Genomic DNA, 20,881 nt, shown 5'->3' on the forward strand with positions numbered 1-20,881 from the left:
TGGGTGCTTGGTGAAGCGGTCTCCCAGTCTACATTAGGTTCTCACTGATAGACAGGAGGCCACACCAGGAGCACTGGATACAGTAGATGATCTCAATAGACCCAGAGGTGAAGTGTCGCCTCACCTGGAAGGACTGTTTGGGGCCCTGAATTGCAGTGAGGGTGTTGGTGTAGGGCAGGTGTTCCACTTGTAAGGAAAAGTGTCGGGGGAAGATAAGTGGGGAAGGACGAATGAATGGACAAGGGAGTTGGGTAGGGGGTGATAGCAATCCCTGTGGAAAACAGAAAATGGAGGGGAAAATTTGTTTGGTAGTGGGATCCCATTGGGGGATGGCAGAAGTTACGGAGAGTTATATGCTGGAAATGGCGGCTGGTGGGGCAGTAGGCGAGGACAAGAGGAACCCTATCCCTGGTGTGGTGACAGGAGGATAGCGTGAAGGTAGATGTGCACAAAATGGAAAAGGTGAAGTTTGTTGTTAACATTCAAAATGAATGTTCAGCTACGTCCACACTAGACTGGATAATTTTGAAAACGCCGGTTTCGCATAAAAATGATAGGCGTCCGCACTATGCATTTAAAAAAATATCTCCATCCACATTAAAACAGATATTTTGGCGAATCTCCTCCTACTGTGCATGCGCAGGACACATCTACTGAAAACAAGCACCATGTTTGGTGTCGAATCTTGCTGTGAAAGATGGTGTGTGTTTGTGTAGTTATAGACTAGAAAAACTTAAACGATGGACAGCTGTTGGCTCTCGCACAGGAGAACTTAAAAGTAAAAAAAAACTAATACTATAACGTATGGAGGCAACCAACAGGGAGTTCACGGACAGTATGACCCGGCTGACAACGAACATTGAAATACTGACTATCTCTGTTGCATTAATAAAGTCCCTTATTAAATGTATAAAACATGTCTGCATCAGTATTATCTTGTATTTCCATATAATGTTGCATTAGGCTGTTACACATCTATTGTCTGAGAAGTACTTGCATAAATAGGTAAACCACCTTCATACGAGCAAGGACAGAAAACAGGACAAAGTGAGGACACTTATTTATTCAGTAAGTTAAGGGTCAAGTATTTGGTTAGTACATTTCTAACTCTTCTGGCCTCAGTCTCGTTGCTGTCTGTTCTGAAATTGTTAGGTTGCGTTCAAGAAAACAATGAAATGGCGCCATCTGTTCCGGCATGTCATGACGGTGTTTTAAAATTTCTCCGGTTACCCTGTCCACACTGCTCTGGCTAATCCGACATTTTCAAATTTACACACCCCGGGGAGCGTTTCTGAAATTCTCCAGTTTCAGGGGACAAAAACGCCGTTTTAGTGTGGACGAAGGGTAAAGACGAAGAGAAAAAGCTTCGGTTATGGATTTATCTGGTGTAGTGTGGACGTAGCCTTAATTGAACACTATAAATTGTCCTTGGTGCATTGGTAAATGGTATAATCTGGGTGAGTTGAAAATGTAGGAAGTACAAATGATTAATGAAGGATTAGGGTAAGTAGGTGGTAATGGTCAGTGTTAACTTTATGGACTGAAGATCATGTTTCTGTGCTGTTTGTCTTTGTTTCCTATGCGTAAAGTTTTTGATAAATGTGAAAATTACAACATTTCAGTACCAATTTTGATGATGATTTATATTTTTGTTTATTTACCTATAGAATCTCAAAGTTTTACGTGTATTTAAAGATTAAGTGGAGTTCTAGTCATTCTGATTTGCTCTAGGGAATTAAGGGCCTGTAAATATACAAATTTGCCCCATAAAACCACAGATAGTCACCAGCTATCAAGGCCATTTAAGAAGATGGAGATTGGTCGCTTGTGGTCAGATAAAACTTGTGCTGTGCAGGGCTGTTAAAAGATTGGGCTTTGGAACCAAACTGGACTGAGGCCAGGTGACCATCAAACTTAAGTAGCTTGCTAGTCATTGGAAGATTGCCTCCAGTTATCTTGTTCATAAAGTTTATTTGGATCAAATTAAAAACAAACAATGCAATTTTAGCATATTTTTGCAACAGTTTATTTTTATAATTATTGCTTATTTCTGTATGTGCCTTGTTTTCATAGCATAATAATCATGGTAATGCAGCAGTTAGTGCAATGCCATGACAACTCAGGGTGTTCTGGAGTTCAGAATTCAATTCCAGCACTGTGAGAATAAGATGGAATTTTAAGTATATAGAGAATTTTGTGTTAAGTTACAAATACTTACAAATCATGGTTTGTCAAATTCCAATTTTGAGATACTACTGTTGTACCTTTCCTAAATATACTAAATGTACTTGTTAGTACTGAGAAAGCCAAGTTTGTGTTTGATAACTGGCATATGCATAATTTTCAACCTATATTCATTCTATCAAGCATATCAGAAATGCAGAAAATAATGCAAGAATTGGATGTCGATTTTATTTTCCTGGATTGTTATTTGTTCCAAAGGCATGATCTTCCTTACAAAGTACACGATTGCAAGTTGATTGATTTATTATTTCAAAAAATGCATGCATATTTCCAAGCAATGGAAATTACATTGACAGACTTAGGGTTTTAGTATCCTAATATTAATGAATTCCGGTTATTTATTAAAATTCCTGTTTTATGTGTGCTTCTGTTTGGAGATATTTTTGTTATAGCTCACTACCATCCTGGTCATGGTGAAATGAGGAAGACCATAATGAGCATGTATTCCACATTTCATTATTGCACTAAAAAGTAGTTCTATATTAATTTTTGGGTTTTATCATGCAGTTGCTTCAGTGCACCATATAATTTGCTGGGAGAGTGATAGCGAGACATAAAATTCAAGATTGTTTGTTAGTCATTTCCAATACACAAGTGTAAAGGAGAATGAAATAATTGTTACTTTGGATCCTATACAGCACAAAAAAAACACATGATGAGCACAATATAAAATATAATAAATATAGAAGATAGTTTGTACATTGTATGTCCATAAAGTGCTGTTGCACAAGAGTATCTATACAGGAGGTTGACAGGAAATGATAAAGTGGAGGGGAGGGAAGGCTGTGGAAGGGTGGGTTAGTGGATGGAGGTGCTGATCAGTCTTGCTACTTGGAGAAAGTAACTATTTTAGAGTTTGTTCTTGGTGTGGATGCTACGTAACATCTGCCCTGATGAAAGTGGGGCAAACAGTCCATTGGCAGGATTGGTGGTATCCTTTGTGATGTTACTGGCCCATTTCCAGCAGCTTTCTGTATATATGCCCTTACATACACACTGTCAAAATTGTTTCAAAGTATGATGTGTTTTTCTTCAGGATAGTAACCAGCAAGCCTTTTGTGCTTAATGTGTATATTTCGCTTTGCACTTTATATCAATACCCTAGGTGCTCATATTTATTTGATTCACAATATTTTTTGACTTTTGTTTGTTGATGACAAATGCATGAAATCCACTTGCTGTTCTGCAGTGGTCTAAGTGGTTGTAACAGAATTAATTCAGAAAACTCAGTTTTATTGTTTAAGGAGAGGAACTATGATTACCTACTCAACATTAGAAACAGGTCTCGAGTGAGTAGTAGTCAAAGGAGAAAATGGAATGGCACTAACAATAGGATGTATCACTTGCATCTTTTTTTGAAATTTCCTGTGTAAAATGTCCAGAATTGAATGAAGTATTGTTACATTATATTTTTTTCCCATTAGAATTCTTTCATGCCTTTGAATATATTAACATTCTGTGCCATAAATTGCTGAAAATCAGTTAACAATTTCAAAGGGAATCTTGATGAATGCTGAGATCTAAAGACTTTACTACCATTTAACCAATGAAATTTGCACAAAGAAAACAACGAGTGAAAATGGGGTAATTTAGAGTTGTATTCATTTCAGAAAGCAAAATTGAATATAAGATTTTGATTATGAATAACCTTAAATCCTCAGACAATGTTACAGGGATTGAGACTGCAGTTTTAAATGTGTTCCTTTGAGAGAGCTTCATTGGTGTTCTAGGAACACAGATTTTACTCTTTTTAGGACATCTGCATAGCAGCTCATATCTTCTGTAGTAGGTTTAATTGCTGAAAGATGCAAATTCATTTATTTTACTTATAAGCATGGTGTACTGAAGCTGTCAACAACAGCACAAATCATTTAACAGCCGGTAACTCCTCTTTCCCACAAAATTCTGTTGTTTCATGCACTAACGAGGCCATCCACAGTTAATCTGCATTTATTTTCCCAGCAATTTCCACCTCAAAATGTCATGCTTGTACATAATATCAGTGCAGTGGAGCAAATCAAAGTCATGAGTTTTTAAGCCAGTTTTATATAGTCAAATAGCAAAAAATCAAATTAGAAGAATGCCATTTACTTGATAATTGATATAAAGACAATTTTAAAAAATTTATATTCCTTGTTGAAAGTGAATTGTACAGCTTAAAATGGGAATTTCAGTTTGCTGTCTTGCATGATTCTGACTAGACCTGTGTTATCATGGCTATAAATCTTTATAGATAGTGGAACCATTGCAATGGATTGGAAAGCCACAAATATAACATTACAATTCAAAGAAGAGAAGTCAAGAAAACATGCATGCCTGACCAAATATCAGGCTGTTTTTGGGAAAATATCAAAATATATTATTTTGTATGTAGTGGCTGGACATTTGGAAATTTGTTTACAATCAGGTGGAGTCAGTATGGTTTTATACAAGAGACATATTTCAAATTGGGTACAGTATGATTTGGCTATTCCCTCATGAAGCAGACAGTTGGCTTGAAGGTATAATTAGCAATGAGGGAGTTGGCTTAAATCTTGACATTCATGACAAGGAGGGTGAATGTAGAGGAATCTTGCTATAAGATGTAGGTAGATAAGTTCACAAGTGGAGCACTGCATACAATTAAGGCCCCATTTAGGAAGCATGTACCGGTAGTTATATTTGGAAGCAGGTCAGATGATTTACTAAGCTATTTTTCTGAATGAAGGGTTTGCCTAGAGAAGAATATTGAGTGGTTTGGATCTATGCTCTTTGGAGAAACAAAATTGAAATGTGTGACTCTGTATAGGCCACTATAAGTGTATATCAGAGTGTTGTAGAGGCCAAATCAATGAATATGTGCAAGGATTGAATAGGTTTCTTATCTGTAACTTATAGAGAACAGACAGTATGAAGTAAAACTGGGGCTATTGTCTGATCAGCTGTGGGAAAAGCAGTATCCATCCTCAAAGATCCTCACCACCCAGGCCATGCTGTTTTCTTACTGCTGCTATCAGATGGAAGATATGGGTAGCTCAGGACTAGCACCTGAGGACTACAACCCTTCATCCATCAGGCTCTTGAAGAAAATGGGATAACTGCACTTATTTAAGGACTCTTGCTCATTATTTCATGCTCATTATTGCTGTTTATTTACATCTGCATTTGAACAGTTTTGGTTTACAGTTCCTGGTGTTTAGTTTACAGTTACTGTTCTATAGATTTGCTGAGTATGCCTGCAGAGAAAGAATCTCAGGGTTGTATATGGTGACATCTATGTACTCTGATGATAAATTTTACTTGAACTTTGAACATTGTATAGAATTATCTTGGTCTGTTCCTGATATTTATTCTTGTGTTAACAAATGTGGAAATTCTAGAAAAGTCAGTACTGTATCTTAGACTACCTAGATTTCAAAGAAAGTGTAAGGGTTGTTTTGGACTTCAGTGACTGCAAATTGTATGGTTACTTTGTTAAAATGTGTTGCTTTTATAATGTGTACCTTTTCTGCCGCTGTGGAAAGGTTAGCCTCTGCATTATGAGTGACATGGAGGGCAAAAAAGTGCCAAAGTTTACAAATCTGGATTTGTTACCTCTTGTCCATAATTGATGCCTATCTAAAAGAATAATGGGTATGTTCATGATGTACTTAGCACTTATACTAGGAACTGTCAAAAGTGGCAACATGCATACATGAAATTAGATGCATTTTGATTCTTTCATACATTCTCATCATAAGCTTCTTAGTAAATTGATACAAACATGATCACTTTGTTAAATATAATGTCCTCAAATATTTTTAATGAAAATTTGCTGTACATGAAGTTGCAGCAGAAGCTGACATTTGGAGGAATGCATTAACTCAACAGATCTTCTTAGACTGAAGGATTAGTAAATTTTAATTGGTTTTGTATGTCAAATAATTTAGTTAAATGAAACATTTACAATTCTGTTAAGTTACAATTAGAACTATGTCATTTAAAGGTGGATATGTGATAGTTAGACTTGGAGTGGTAAATCTTTGAACCACAAGCAAGTTTCAGCCCGAAACATCAATTTTACTCTTTTCCATTGATGCTGCCTGGTCTGCTTAGTTCCTCCAGCATTTTGTGTGTGAATCTTTGAACCAGCATTGTTAGTGTTTTGATGTGTTTAATGAAATTGTATGTGAGCTATTGTAATAATTTTGCAAATATTATTTAATATCTATCATCTATCCTAATAGTGAGAAAGAACAAGAAACTAAAGAAGAGGACCGTTTGATGGAAGAAAAGAAAAAGAAAAAACAAGAAGAGAAGAAGAAGAAGGAAGCTGCTCAGAAAAAGGTATTTTACTTGATATTGGTCATCTTTACTTGTGCTTAATCTATGTTGGGTCATCTGTGGATAAATTGAACCAAGTTTTATGCAAGTTTTTTGTTTTTCTTTCAGGCTGCTGAACATAAAACCAAAGGTTAGTTATTGCTTTAATTTTTACCTTTGTTGAAGTAAATTGCCTCTGTACAATTTTCCATAATATAATTAATTATAAATGTTAAATTTGATGTTTTGATAGTAGGTACCAATATTAATTGTCTGTTAATCAGTGTAGAACTTCAATTAGAATGGATGTGTTTCTTTCATTAAATGAAAGATAACAAATAATAATTTTGTCATTGTTAGTTTCCCATTTTGCTTATTTTATGCAATAGGATATTATTTGTATATAAAACTTTTTTCCTCTTTGAACTGGTCCTTTTGCATTTATTTTGGTGAATTGAATTTGAGATGATATGCTTGTTTTTCTTCTTCACTCCCTTTCTCAGCAGTCAACCTCAAACAAAATATGACGCAGATCTTACCTTTTGAATGCTGTTGTATATTGTAAGTGGTAATTGGATCTACTTTTAGTGGATGGTTTTGAATCCATTGCGCACACAATACCATGTTTACAAAAGTTGCATTCAACAGCAAAATATAATACTTGATAATTCCCATACTTGATATATGAACAGAACCTAATTGCATAATAAGGTGTTAATTATTAGCATGTTACTGCTCTAGCAGGGAAAAACATATAACTGTAAAGCAAAATAACAGGACTTCACAAACAAAACTGAAAAGTGATTTGTATTGGTAGTGCATCATTTTCTATCCTTTTAACAGTTTTTTGAAAACCTTTGTGTTCTGTTGTGTGAATGAAGTTACTGGAGAAAATTACTGGTAGAGACAAAGTAACTTTATTTGATGAAACAAGGTACAGCAGGAATTATATGGAGACATTTTAGTTTGGAAGATCTGGCTGGTCCAACATGGGGCTCAATATTTTATGTGCCAAACATCAAAGGAGAACTCCGTGTTTATGGACAATGCTTTCTTTGAAACTAAATGCAACCTTTCCACCTCCTGATTTGCATCCCCATCGCAGACATCCAAATGAATTTTAATCAGCATTGTCTGGACTGGGATTCACAGCTTTTAGGACACATTGTTCAGAACTGCACTCCAAATTAAATGCACAATACATTTTCAGATGTGAAAAAATTCAACTGCTAAATGTATATGTCCTAAACCCAAAAATCACTTTAACTTGTTCAGTGCTTTCCCAATTCTGTCTTGATTTGGAACCATTCCATTAAAAACATGTTAATTTGGACATTTCCAGAGTAAAATCAGCTTAAGACATGATTTTTATGCAGTACTGTTACATTTTAGTGTCCATTCTGAATAAAGTTTGCATAGTGGAATTCAGAACATTCTAGAGTTCTTTCGCATCCAACAATATGCATTATCCCTAGCTCCTCAGAAGAAATGTGAACTTTTGCAACAAGGTAGCATTCTCACTTCCTACAGTGACTGGTCTCGTGTACAAATGATTTGAGATTCTTCATTGGATGCAAGTTACTTGGTAATGCTCACAAAATACTGGAAGAACTGGAAAAAGGGTTGAGACCCTTCAGGACTAGAAAGGAAATGGGAAGATGCCAGTGTAAAAAGGTGGGGAGGCAAGAACAAGTTGGAAGATAACAGGTGAAGCTGGATGGGTGATGGAAGGGGGTGGGGTATGAAGCAAGAAGCTGGGAGGTCATAGGTGGAAAAGGTAAAAGGCTGAAGACAAAGGAATCCGATGGGAGAGGAGAATGCACCATGGGATAAAGGGAAGGAGTTGGGTCACCAGGGAGGGTTATAGGCAGGTGAGAAGAGGTAGAGGTTAGATTCACAAATGAAAATGAGGGAAGTGTGCAGGGAAAAACATTACTGGAAGTTGGAGAAATATATATTCATGCCATCATGTTGGAGCTGACATAGATGGAATATGAGGAGTTGCTCCTCCACCCTCAGAGTGGCCTCATCATGGCACAAGAGGAGGAGGCCATGGACATGCATAAAAAGCTGATTGTCAAAGGAGTTTGGTTGAGGTTACCCATATGCTCATTAAGACCACAAATTATCTGGAATAATTCATTGGTCTGAAATGGAACAATCTCCATACAGTCTAAACATTAAGTGCAATTAATTCAATTCTCCTGCTACAGTTATTTTTAGTATTTCTATTGAGGAATTGCATTGCATACTGGTGAATCCTCTCCCTTCCTGCTGTAGGTTGCAACATCTTTGTAAGACACAATCTATTATAATGCATCTTATTTATGATACAAGAAGTGTATAATGTTTCTTTGCAAATAGCTTTGGATCTACTTGAGGTGTAACATTGAGAGCATTAACTTAAATGTAGAAATTTATGCAAATAATCAAATAAATTAATACTTACAAGCAGTTAATTTGTAAATTTTGCCTGCAGTAACTGAAGTTGTTGCCTCTGCAATGAAAATATAAAGATTTGTTTCCAAGAATAGGTTAAATTTTCCAGTTATCCTAATTACATCACCTTTGGCATTCATTGACAAAAGTGCCATAAAGGAACAAGTAATTATAAGATCAAATTTACTAATAGAAAATAGTAATACATTTGGTAACCTGTATTAATCATATGTACTCATTCCTTAACTGTCTATGCTTTTAGTCCTGATTATTTTTCTTTGAAGGCTCCCTATAGATTCACAGATTTGCAAAAAGCTTTTAAATACTCTAAATTGTTAGGTTACCAGTTACTTTTAATAGTTTTGTTTAAAAATGGACTACAAATCAAATAGTCAAGCAAATTATGAATTTATTTAGATTAAGTGGTTTAACCCCTCAGTCAGGGAGCATTTGTAACTTGAATTTCAGTGTTGTCCTTAGTGGTTGCAGTGAGTAAATTATATTAAAGCAATCAGCTTGCTCTAGACAGTGAACAGCAAAATCATCATGGGTTCTGAAAATAAAATAGTTTTGGGCACCCTCCAGCAGATTTGTCGTGTTAACCTTTGGTTAGAGTTTGTGCAGAGGATGAATTTTCTTTTTAAAATTGTTAAACTACTTTAGGAACTCTTAAAACCCAAGTATCCTTGATAATTAAAAGTTTGTATTTTTGTTCAATTTTAAAATTGAGATAAAACCTCCTAAATGTGATTGGGGGAGAGGGGATATTTTGTACAGTTAAAATTCCATGCTGGCAATACAAGTCAGCTGTGCAATAATGTAATCTTATTCTGTTTTAGAATGCAATAAATAGCTTCAGTTGAGCACATACGGACTGTTAATCATTCTTTTGCTTGACTGAATTGCAAGTTGTAGCACAGCTTCATATATGCACAAGATAATGCTACTGACTTTAATTTAGACCTACCTGATATTTCATAACTTATAAATAATAACTTTAATACACTTTATGATATTAACCTTAATTTTATGAAATCCTTCATCTTGTGTAATGCTAGTGAAAGAATTAAAATCCATTCAAGGGGTATTGCCATTCTTCGTAATGCTGGCATTTAATGCCTATCCCTAATTGCCTCCAAGGCAGTTGACTGGGCCCAGGAACAGTAATTACAAGATGGAGTGCAAAAATGTAATTGTGAAGTTTTAGTGGATACTGATTTGTAGTGTACCCTTAGAAACAATAAAGAGGAGAAAATTCTAAATAGTGAACGGGGGGAGGGGTGCAGGGTTGTATTTGATGTTCGGAATAATATTAAATCATGCTATCAGTGACCAATGTATTTAGAGAGGGGTGCCACACAGTTGTGGTTGAATGGACACAGGTTGACTGGGAGCAATGTTCCATGTAATCCTCCTCCCCAAAAAGTGTTTTGGTTTGGAATAGAATTATTTATTCAAGTAGGTTTTCTCATTGTGCTGCATATTGTGTTCTCTTTGTCTGTTAATCATCTTTGGCTATTTTACTCTGATAGGTAGAGTTCTTTTTCTTTTGTGATGAGCATTTTCTACATACTAATTTTTGGAGAAAAGTTACAAGAATCTCTGCCACTGCCCCAGAATTCAACTGCCTTGCTTCCCTTACTCTAAATACACCTAATTGGACAACAGGTATTTATCCATCTTCATGCATTTCAAGACCTCCAACACCACCACCTTCATAATGTTGATATATTCCAGAATATCCCTGTTCCCTTCCCTGAACTTGATTCTGGTTGAATAGAGACAAGACTGTTCGCTTAAATTCTCGCCCATGCCCCATGTTGATTCTTTTAAGGAGACTTGCTCTCTTTCTCTACATATTATTTTGCTCTTAACATACTTAAGGAATCTTTTGGGTATCTCCTTTATCTTTCTACCAGGAATATCTCATGATTGCCTTTTGCCCTCCTAGTTTCCTTTTGTACTTCTACACTCCTTAAACTCTACAGAGGGCTTGTTTGCTCCAAGCTATCTATAACAGGACATGTCTTCTTTTTCTTGACCACACCGTTAATATCCTTTGTCAATCAGGGTTTCCTAATTTTGCTATTCTTGTGCTTCAATTTAACAGAAATCTCTTAGCCCTGAACGCTTTTTATCTCACTATTGAAAGCCTCCTTGCCAGACATTTCTGTACTTGCAAAATACCCCTCTGTCAACTTCCCATCAGCTGGTATGGAACTTGCCCTGACTTCCACAATTTAGAATGTTAATGAAGACTAGTCCTATCATTTGCTATGACTATCATGAAGTTAATAGAAACTAATAAACTTTGTAAGTATGTTATAATTGTTTCATATAATTGAAATATGCTTAACAGAAAATGTAAACATTACATAAGGGGCAGTGGAAATTGATTAAAAATGGATGTTTATACATCCTTTTTTGTATGTGGATTGCAAAGAATTCACTGTTTCACATTTTTTATTTTCATGATTGTTGAATTTTTAATGACTTATCTGCGTACATTTCCCTTTATGCCTTAAAAGCCCTCAGTGCACAAGGCGGCAATAACAAACTGCATATACTCCTGTGTTAATTTAGCTTGTTAAATGGCTTTTGGCACAACATGACACCTTCTGATACTTAGTAACAATGAAAGGATAATATATGGATATCCTACACAGTAGTAACTGTTAGGATTGTTTTGTAGTGCCCATTGCTGTTCAAGTAGCTTGTGTTGGTAAGTGTTGGGTGCAATACAGTGTTTGGGTGCAGTAAATTATTTTGCTAAGAAAGACATACCAAATGGTTTGCATTCTTTTGATAAGTTAGCTGACAGTTTGCTCTGTATTTGAAGTAACTGTGCCGAGAAATATTGTAGGCTTGGCTAGAAGTCAGATTCGACAGCCCGGAATTTTAAACTATAAATTGAAAAGTGTTCCAAGTATCTGATCTTTTCAAGCTATTGTTTTTACCATAAGAATTAAGCAACAGCCTGCAGTTTGAGACCAGCCATGCTCAAAAATAGAATGCAAAAAGCATGTATGCATTGGAAAATGGTGAATGAGGCCTGAAGGATGAGCATTCTGATCTGTGAAATTTTCATTAGCCTTCTCCATGGTGAACAGTAAGTTGCCAAACCTGCAGACAAAGGCTTAAGTAACATTTTTAAAAATTTGGATGAATTAAACTGATTAAATGAAAACCAGACATTTCATCAGCTACCACTCAACATATTTCTGTATAAATACTTGTAATTTGTATATTTATTTATTATGACTAGGTCAGCATCTTCTACTAAGATACATGTAACTGCCCTTTTAGGGCAACAAAATTGGTAGATCTAGTATCTCACATAGCTCAGAGTGAACAAAGGTGGCAGATTTCTTGGCATTTCATGGCCATCATTATTTATTGCAACCTTTTATCTTCTGTTTTTAAACCTATGGTTTAGAGGTCAAAAATTAGTGTTTTTGTGCAGTTGGGTATTTAGTGTGTGCATTTGATTTTGTTAAGACATGCTGCAGAAACACTGCATGGGGTAAATGCTACCAGCACACCTTTGTATTTGGTTATTGCTGATTGTGACTTGAAGCAAACTATTTTAACAATTGTAAGCAATTTCACTACTTGTCTCTAAATCAGAAACTAGCTATAGGTCCTCCCCAGGTTATGTGAAGGTTCTGAACTTGTAAACTGTTCATAACCTGAACATTTTACAATTTCCACATGCAGTAAGATAAGGAGTTCCCACTCAAATGATAGTTTGTTGAGTCAGTGTAGGTGGAAGTCAGAAACAGAAATCAGCAATCACTGTTTTGGGAGTATTCTGTAAGCCCTCTAATAGTAACAGACACTGAAGAGCAGATCAATTGGCAGATTTTTGGAAAGGTGCAAAATCAACAGGGTACCTTGTTATTTCAAAAGGTTTATTGTTTCTCAGTGGTTAAGTGTTTTGGAGACAGTGATCACATCTCTCAGATCTTCAGTGTGGCCTTGGACAAGGATAGGAGCAGACACTGTGGAGAAGGCATTTCATTAATGGAGGGCTAGTTATGCTATTAGGAAGGAACTTTGGAGTGTAAATTGGGAACAGATGCTCTCTGAGAAATGTACAGCAAATATAGAGGTTTCTTTAGGGAAGATTTGCATTGAGTTCTGGATAGGCTTGTCCGATTGAGGCAGGGAAAGGATGGTAGGCTGGAGAAACCTTGGTTAACAAGAGAGGTGGAGTATTTAATAATATTTAATTATTGCTCCTATATCTTATGGTCTAAGAAAGAACCATACTTTGGGTTTAGGAAGCAAAGAACAAGACAGGGCTCTTGAGGGTGGTAAGGTAGCCAGGAAAGAGTTTAAGAAGAAACTTGGAGCTTACAGGGGACATGAGAAGGCCTTTGGATAGGATTAGGAAAAACACCAAAAGTTTTATAGGTACAAGAAGAACAGAAGGATGACTAGAGCAAGTGTAGGACCTCCCAGGTATAAAAGAATCCACAGATACGATGTGTGTGAATTGTAGTGAGGCATTTGATAATGTTACCCTGTGATAAGCTCATTCAGGAAAATTGGGAGGCATGGGATCATGGAAATGGAATCGGCTTGCCCATAGCAGGCAGATGGTGGTAGTAGATGGAGCATTTCCTGCCTGGGGGCCTGTGAGCAGTGGTGTTCTACAGGGACCTGAGCCCTTACTCCGTGATTGTTTTCTAAATGACTTGGATGAGGAAGTGGAACAGTGGGTTAATAAATCTGCAGATGACAGAAGGCTGGTGGTGCTATGGATTGTGTAGAAGGTTGTTGTACATTACAATGGGACGCAGGATGTAGAACTGGCCCGAGAAGAGGCAGATGAAGTTAAGTATGAAAAAGTATGAAGTGATACATTTTGGAAGGTCACACTTAATGGCAATGCACAAAATTAATGGCAGGATTCTTAGTGTGGAGGAACTGAAGAATCTTGGGATCCAAGTTTATAGATCCTTTAAAGTTGCAGTGTAAGTTGACAAAGTGGTTAAGAAGGCATTCAGTATGTTGGTTTCTGTTAGTCGGGGAACTGAGTTCAAGAGCCATGAGGTAATGTTGCAGCTGTCTAAAGCCACACTTGGAGTGTTGTGTGCAATTCTGGGTTGCCTTGTTTTAGGAAGGATGTGGAAGCTTTAGAATGCAAAGGATATTTACCAGGATACTGCCAGATTAGAGAGCAGGTCCTATGGGGGAAGTTCAAAGTAAATTTATGATCAGTGTACATAAGTCACCAAATACATCCCTAAGATTTGTTTTCTTGTGGGCTTCCTCAGTAGATCCAGGATGCACAATAAAATCAATGAAGAACTGCACCCAACAGGATGAACAAGCAACCAATATACAAAAAACAATAAACCGCAAATACTAGAGAAAAAAATATCAGAACAAGTAAGCAATAAATATCATGAACATGAAATGAAGAGTCCTTGAAAATGAGTCCATAGGTTGTGGAATAGTTCAGTGATGGGGTGAGTGAAGTCATCACCCCTGATTCAAAAGCCTGATGGTTGTTGGGTAAAAACTGTTCCTGTACATGCTGGTGTGGGTACTGTGGCTCCTGTACCAGCTTCCTGATGGCAACAGTGAAAAGAGAAAATGGCCTGGATGGTGAGGGTCCTTGATGATAGATGCTGTTTTCAGTGCTCGTTCTAGATGTGCTCAATGGTGGGAGAGGGCTTTACCTGTGATGGACTGGCCCTAATCCATTAATTTTTCATGTATGGGCTTGTTTCCATATCAGGCCATGATGCAATTGGCCAGTATACTTTCCAGCACATGTTTATAGAAGTTTGTCAAAATTTTAAATGTCATGTCATTCTGGAGAAGTAGTGGTGCAGTGTGCTTTCTTTATAATTATACATACTTGCTGGGTCCAGGATAGAACCTCTGAAATAATAATACTAAGGAATTTAAAGTTGCTGACCCTTTCCAGCTCTGATTCCCCTGATGAGAACTGGCTCATAGACCTCTGGTTTCCTCCTCCTGAAGTCAATCATCAACTCCTTGATCTTGCTAATTTTTGAGTGAGAGGTTGTTGTGCCATCACTCAGCCAAATTTTCAATCTTTCTCCTCTAAGCTGATTCATCACCACATTTGTTTTTGCCAATGACAGTCATGTTGTCAATAAACTGAAATATGGGATTGGAGCTATGGTTAGCCTCACATTCATAATTATAAAGTAAATGGAACAGGGAGTTAAGCACACAGCCTTGTGGTGCACATGTACTGATGGAGATTGTAGAGGAAATGCTGCAAATCTGAACTGATTGGGGTCTGCAAGTGAAGAAATTGAGGATCCAGTTACCCAAGGAGAAATTGACAGCACGATTGGAAGCTTATTGATTAGTTTTGAGGGTTTGCTAGTGTAGATTGCTGAGCTGTAGTCTATAAAGGACATCCTAATGTGTGCACCTTTGCTGTCCAGACAATTCAGAGTTGATTGAAGAGCCAGTGAAATGGTACCTGTTATGCTGGTAGGCAAATTGGAACTGATCTAAGTTGCTTCTCAGGTAGGAGTTGATATGTTTCATCAACATACTATCAGAGCACTTCATTACAGTGAATGTAAGTCATTGGTCATTGGTCGATGGTCATTGAAGCAGGTGACCATGTTCTTGGGCACCGGTATAATTAAAGCCTGCTTGAAGCAGGTGGGTACTTCAGACAGCCGAAGCGAGAGGTTAAAGATATCAGTGAACGCTACAGCCAGTTGATCAGCACAGACCTTAGTACTTGGCCAGGTAACCCATCTGGACCAGATGCTTTCCTTGGGATCACTCTCCTGTCCTGAAGGATGCTGTCACATCTGCCTCAGGTACTGAAATCACAGGGTCATCAGGGCCAATGGGAATTTGACAGTCAAAGTGACCATAGAACACATTAAGCTCAAGGAGAAGTCTTGTCACCTATGTTGCTTGGTTTCACTTTATAAGAGGTAATAGCTTCCATAACTGTCGAGCATCCCCCAGTTCTTGGTTCTCGGTCCTCCAAAATATTCTGCATGGAATTCAAACTGGAGGTGGCGAAGGGTGGACTTGAGGTTTTTGAAGAAGAAGAGCTGTCTTAAATTTAATTGGGTTTGATTGTGTGACTATGGTAGGATGAAGATTATTCCGTGCTTTAATTGTGCGGAGGAAGAATGAATTGCTGTACACATCGGACTTGGTAGTTAGTATTTCAAATTGAAATGTGTGTCCTCGTCTACTCCTAATAGGTTTGGGTTTGGTGTAGGATTGGTAGTCTATGTCAAGCTGACCATTTAACATTTTGTAAAAACAGGTCAGACAGTGTGCTTCACGTCAGTCTTGGAGAGAGTTCCACTTTAATGAATTCAAAAGTTGGGTAACACTCGTTTCTCTCTCATAGATATTTGTGACAAATCAGGCTGCCTGTCTTTGGACTCGCTTGGTGGAATTGGTATTTTTGTTTGTGTTTGGGTCCCATGCAGCAGCTGCATATTCTAGATGCAGCTGGAATTTGGTCTGCAATTGCAAATTCACATGTAAATGAGAAAATCTGCAGGTGCTGGAAATCCGAGCCGCAAAATGCTGGAGGAACTCTAGCATCATCAATGGAAAAATGTACAGTTGATGTTTCGGACCAAAACCCTTCGGCAGGACTGTAAGATGGCTTTCTTGAGAAAGGATGAGTGAGTTAGGGCTCTTTTTGGAGTGGAGGAGGAGAAGGGCACCTTGATAGAAATGTGTACGACGATGTGAGGCATTGATAGAGTGGACAGTCAGTTCCTTTTTCCCATGGTGGCAATGGCTAATACGAGAGGACAAACTTTTAAGGTTATTAGAGGAAAGTATAAGGGGATGTCAGAGGTTTTTTTTTAACAGCAGTAAATGCAGTTGGTAGAGGCAGCTATATTAGGGACTTGTAGGAGATAAGTAGGCACATAAATGAAAGGAAAATAGAGGGCTGTGTGGGAGGAAGAGGATAGATAGATCGATCTTGAAGTAGGTTAAAAGTTTGGCACAACATTGTGGGCCAAAGGGCCCCTATACTGCCTTATTCTTCGTTCTGTTGAAGGGAAGAAAGGGTAATAAGTTCGTTGAAATAAATATTCTTTTCGAAAGTTAGGTGTGGAAAAGATTGAGCCTGCAATTGAACTTCTGCAGGTTAAATGAAACAGTTGAACAAGCCAGGTGAATGATACAGGAAAATGAAGTGAATCGCTTTGGAATGAAGAGTTGAATGACCATGTTTAAATGATACCAAAGATGTACACAATGGAGGAACTTGGTTTATAAGAAATATAGAAAGTTAATATCCATCAAAGAGTAATGAATTCATGTTGTCATTGTTTAGACTTTGTTGAGGTAATGTACAGTTGTCTGCACCCTGAGGAAGATTTGCCTTCAAATTAGTGCAATGGTTATTTGGTAGATTCAATATTTTAATTATTATAGGAAGAGAGGCAATTTGGTTTAGTTTTGAATTTGGACAAAAGAGCAATGATCTCATTGAAGAATTAAGAAATTTAAAAAGATTTGAAGATGATAGTGTCAGTTCAGTCTCAAGATGAGGACTAGTTGTATTGTTAGTAGAAATTTCTTTATTTGATTATTAACCTTATGAATTCAGTCTTTTAAGTTGGCTGTTGACATTTGAAGTTAATTCAAGACACCTATAGACTTTTTGACTTTATAGAGATTGGGTAAGAAAATGGATTTGATGTTCAGGTTCAATCCTGATCTTTTTATAAAGGAGCTTCCTCATGGGACCATTAGACCCATTACTTGAATTTGATTTATTTGTTAATTGACATGAGGGAAGTCGGGAGGGCAAAAAGAGGGCATGCAAAAGCACTTAAGGTAAAGGAGAATCCAAAGAGATTCTATATTATGTTAAGTGCAAACTAGGGAGATAATAGGACTCCTTAACCGTTATTGTGATCATATGTGTGGATGGAATGAAGTGGGTGAGTTCTGAAATGAGTATTTCTTGTCTGTATTTACTATGGAGACTGTTGGAAGCTAGAGAATTTGAGGAAGAGACTAATGGTATCTTGAAACAGATTGACATTATACATTTTACAAGAGGTGATGGCAGTCTTAAAGTTGGATACATCCTTGGGGCCTGACCAAGTGAACTAGAAAGGTAGGGGAGCAATTGTTGGACCCTTAGCAGAGATATTTTCATCATTAACCACTGGTTTGAGGCCAGAAGATAAGAGTGGCTAATATTGTGCCTTTTATGAAGGGCTACAAGGGCAAGTTGGTGAGACCCAATTCAGTGGTGAGAAAGTCACTGGAGGGGATTTTGAAAGGCAGGATCTAGCTGCATTTAGAAAAAGGAGGGCTAATTAGGATAGGCAGCAAAACTTTGGGTGTGGGAAATCATGTCTTATGAATTTTTTGACGAGGTGACAAAGACCATTGACATTGCCTACTTGTACTTTGACACGATCCTGCGTGGTAGGTTGGTCCAGAAGGTTAGCTCACATAGAATCATGGCTAGCCAATAGAATACAAAATTGGTTTGGTGGCAGGAGGCAGCATAGTGGAGGGTTGTTTTTCAAATTGAAGTGCAGCAGGTTTAACATTATGCAATTGCCCATGTTGGTTAGTTTTTAAAAAAGTTTTCTTTCAGTTTTTGTTGGGGTTTTTTTTTCTTCTCTTTTTCGATTCTTTTACATTAATACTATGAGTTTGGGAGGCCTTATATATTGATTATTACGTATCTGATTGTCTATTTAAACTATTAATTATGTACTCTCAAACGTTTTGTATTCATATTTCACTCATGTTTTTCTTAAAATTAATAAAAAGATTTAAAAAGAAAGAAAGAAAGAAGTGCAGCAGGGGTCAGTGCTGAATCCACTGTTTTTCAACTGTTATGCCGTTGGCCCCCTCCTTTGTGAAAATCGCAAGAACTCTAGTTAAGGGGGGTCAACTGACCCAAGAGAGAGAGACGTGCGAAAGACCACGTTCTCCCAAGAAGCAGAATAAAAGTGACTTTGACTATTGTCTCATGGAGACCACCTGAAAAGCCCTCGGGCAAAGTGGGCTGGTTGAGAGAGAGATCGCATTACCTGCAACTTGATTGACACCTGCGATCCCGTGAAGAAGTATAAAGGCGGGTCTGAGGGGAGGACCCTCAGATGCACCAAGGAAACACACGAAGGAGAAACGCTAGAAATTCTGCGACAGCGTTTTAATAGCTACAGCCGGTGGTGGGGTTCGTGTGCGTCCTTCCCTTGCCTGGGATTGGCGACTTCACCACGGAAGACGGCCTAGCTACAGGGGAAGCCACAGATGAGAGTCCATTCCCCCAACGAGACTTCCGACTACCTCCTACAGGTTGGAAAACCTGTCGGGTAAATGCTTCATGTTCTCTGTCTTTCTAACTAAAAGTGCACCAACGCGACACTTCCGCCGGCAACTAAGTGAAACTGCCGTGATTTAAAAGACTTTTAGATATCCAGTGAACGATATAAAATCTACATTAACCCTAGACGACGATCGAGCTTGTGTTTTGAATGATTATTATTACACCGGTGTTTTAGATTGAGTTTTGATGATCTGAATGTTTTGTATTAACCATACGTTTGTGCCCTTGTTGAATAAAATGGTTGAAAATAGTAGCATCCGACTCAGCTGATCCATCTATCTTTGCTGGTAAGTTACCTGGTTACGGGGTTTTCGTAACAAGTGGGGTTCTCGTCCCGGATTTGAAACCAAACGGGAGGGTCAGTGAATCGGGCTGTAAGTCCAAACTTAAATCTGGTTACGCAGGTAGCCAGACGGGAAACCAGCAAAGATGGATGTGCAGGAATTTAGGAGAAACCCGACGGTAGAGGCGCTATGGAAAGCTACAAAATCAGACTTGGTAAGTTTGGCGCAGGCATTAGACCTCACAGCGGTGAAGCCAGCAATGAAAAAGCAGGAAGTGCGAAGGGTCATACAACAGCATTACGTTGGGAAGAAGGTGTTTGCAGCTGAGGATTTGGAAAATATTCCCGAAAGGAGATTAGTGAGTGGGACAAATCAGGCAGAGTTGGAGAAAGCAAGGCTGGAACATGAGTTTAAAATAAAGCAGCTAGAAGTAGAAGCAGCTGAGAAGGCTGCAGAGAGAGAAGCCGAGAGAGCTGAGAGGGAAAAAGAAGCCGAGAGAGCTGAGAGGGAAAAAGAAGCCGAGAGAGCTGAGAGGGAAAAAGAAGCCGAGAGAGCCGCAAAGGAAAGGGCTGTGGAAAGAGAGCATGTGTTCAAACTAAAGCAGCTAGAAGCAGAAGCAGAAGCAGAAGAGAAAGAGAAACAAAGGAACCATGAATTGGAGCTGGACAGGCGAAAGCAAGAGCGAAGAACTCAAGGGGAAGAGAGAGAGGAGGGGTTTGATATTAGTCGGGCGTTGAGGTTGGTCCCCCCGTTCGAGGAGACGGATGTTGATAGTTATTTCTTGCTTTTTGAAAAGGTGGCAGGGAATCAGCAGTGGCCCAGAGAGCAATGGGTGGCGTTGTTACAAAGTGTGTTACGAGGAAAAGCACAGCGGGTATATACCGCGCTGCCCACAGAAAGGGACGGGAATTATGATCAAGTAAAGGAGGCCATTCTCCGAGGTTACGAGTTAGTACCTGAGGCGTATAGACAAAGGTTCCGAAATTTAAAAAGAGGGTGGAATCAAACGTATACCGAGCTAGCCCATGAGAAGGGTGTGCTCTTGGACCGTTGGTGCACAGCTGAAAAGGTGGCCGAGAACTATGGGCGTCTCAGGGAGTTAGTTTTGATTGAGGAATTTAAAGGTTGCATTCCGGAAGAGATCCGAATGTATTTAAATGAGAGGACGAATCAGTCCATCTCAGAGATGGCTAGGCTCGCAGATGAATATGCCCTAACCCACAAGACAAAGTTTTCCTCGCCAAAAAGTTACCCGAGAGACCGTCGGAATGGTAGGGAAAGTCCG

The 20,881-nt window shown here is 38.2% G+C and overlaps 1 protein-coding gene across 16 annotated transcripts in view; it reads left to right on the forward strand.

Moving 5' to 3' along the window:
• Positions 1–20,881, forward strand: part of tnrc6c1 (trinucleotide repeat containing adaptor 6C1) — a 601,775-nt gene that overhangs the window by 495,795 nt on the left and 85,099 nt on the right. For 14 of the 16 annotated variants that reach the window (XM_073026006.1, XM_073025993.1, XM_073025999.1 and 11 more), the window contains 2 exons: positions 6,450–6,549; positions 6,655–6,676. In XM_073026006.1, the coding sequence (XP_072882107.1) occupies positions 6,450–6,549; positions 6,655–6,676 (122 nt within the window). Of the gene's footprint in view, positions 1–6,448; positions 6,550–6,654; positions 6,677–14,268; positions 14,362–20,881 lie in introns of those variants that run through there. The other 2 variants (XM_073026002.1, XM_073026007.1) reach the window with 2 other exon arrangements.

Source organism: Hemitrygon akajei, chromosome 22 (genome assembly GCF_048418815.1).
Source record: "Hemitrygon akajei chromosome 22, sHemAka1.3, whole genome shotgun sequence".
NCBI lineage: Eukaryota > Metazoa > Chordata > Chondrichthyes > Myliobatiformes > Dasyatidae > Hemitrygon > Hemitrygon akajei.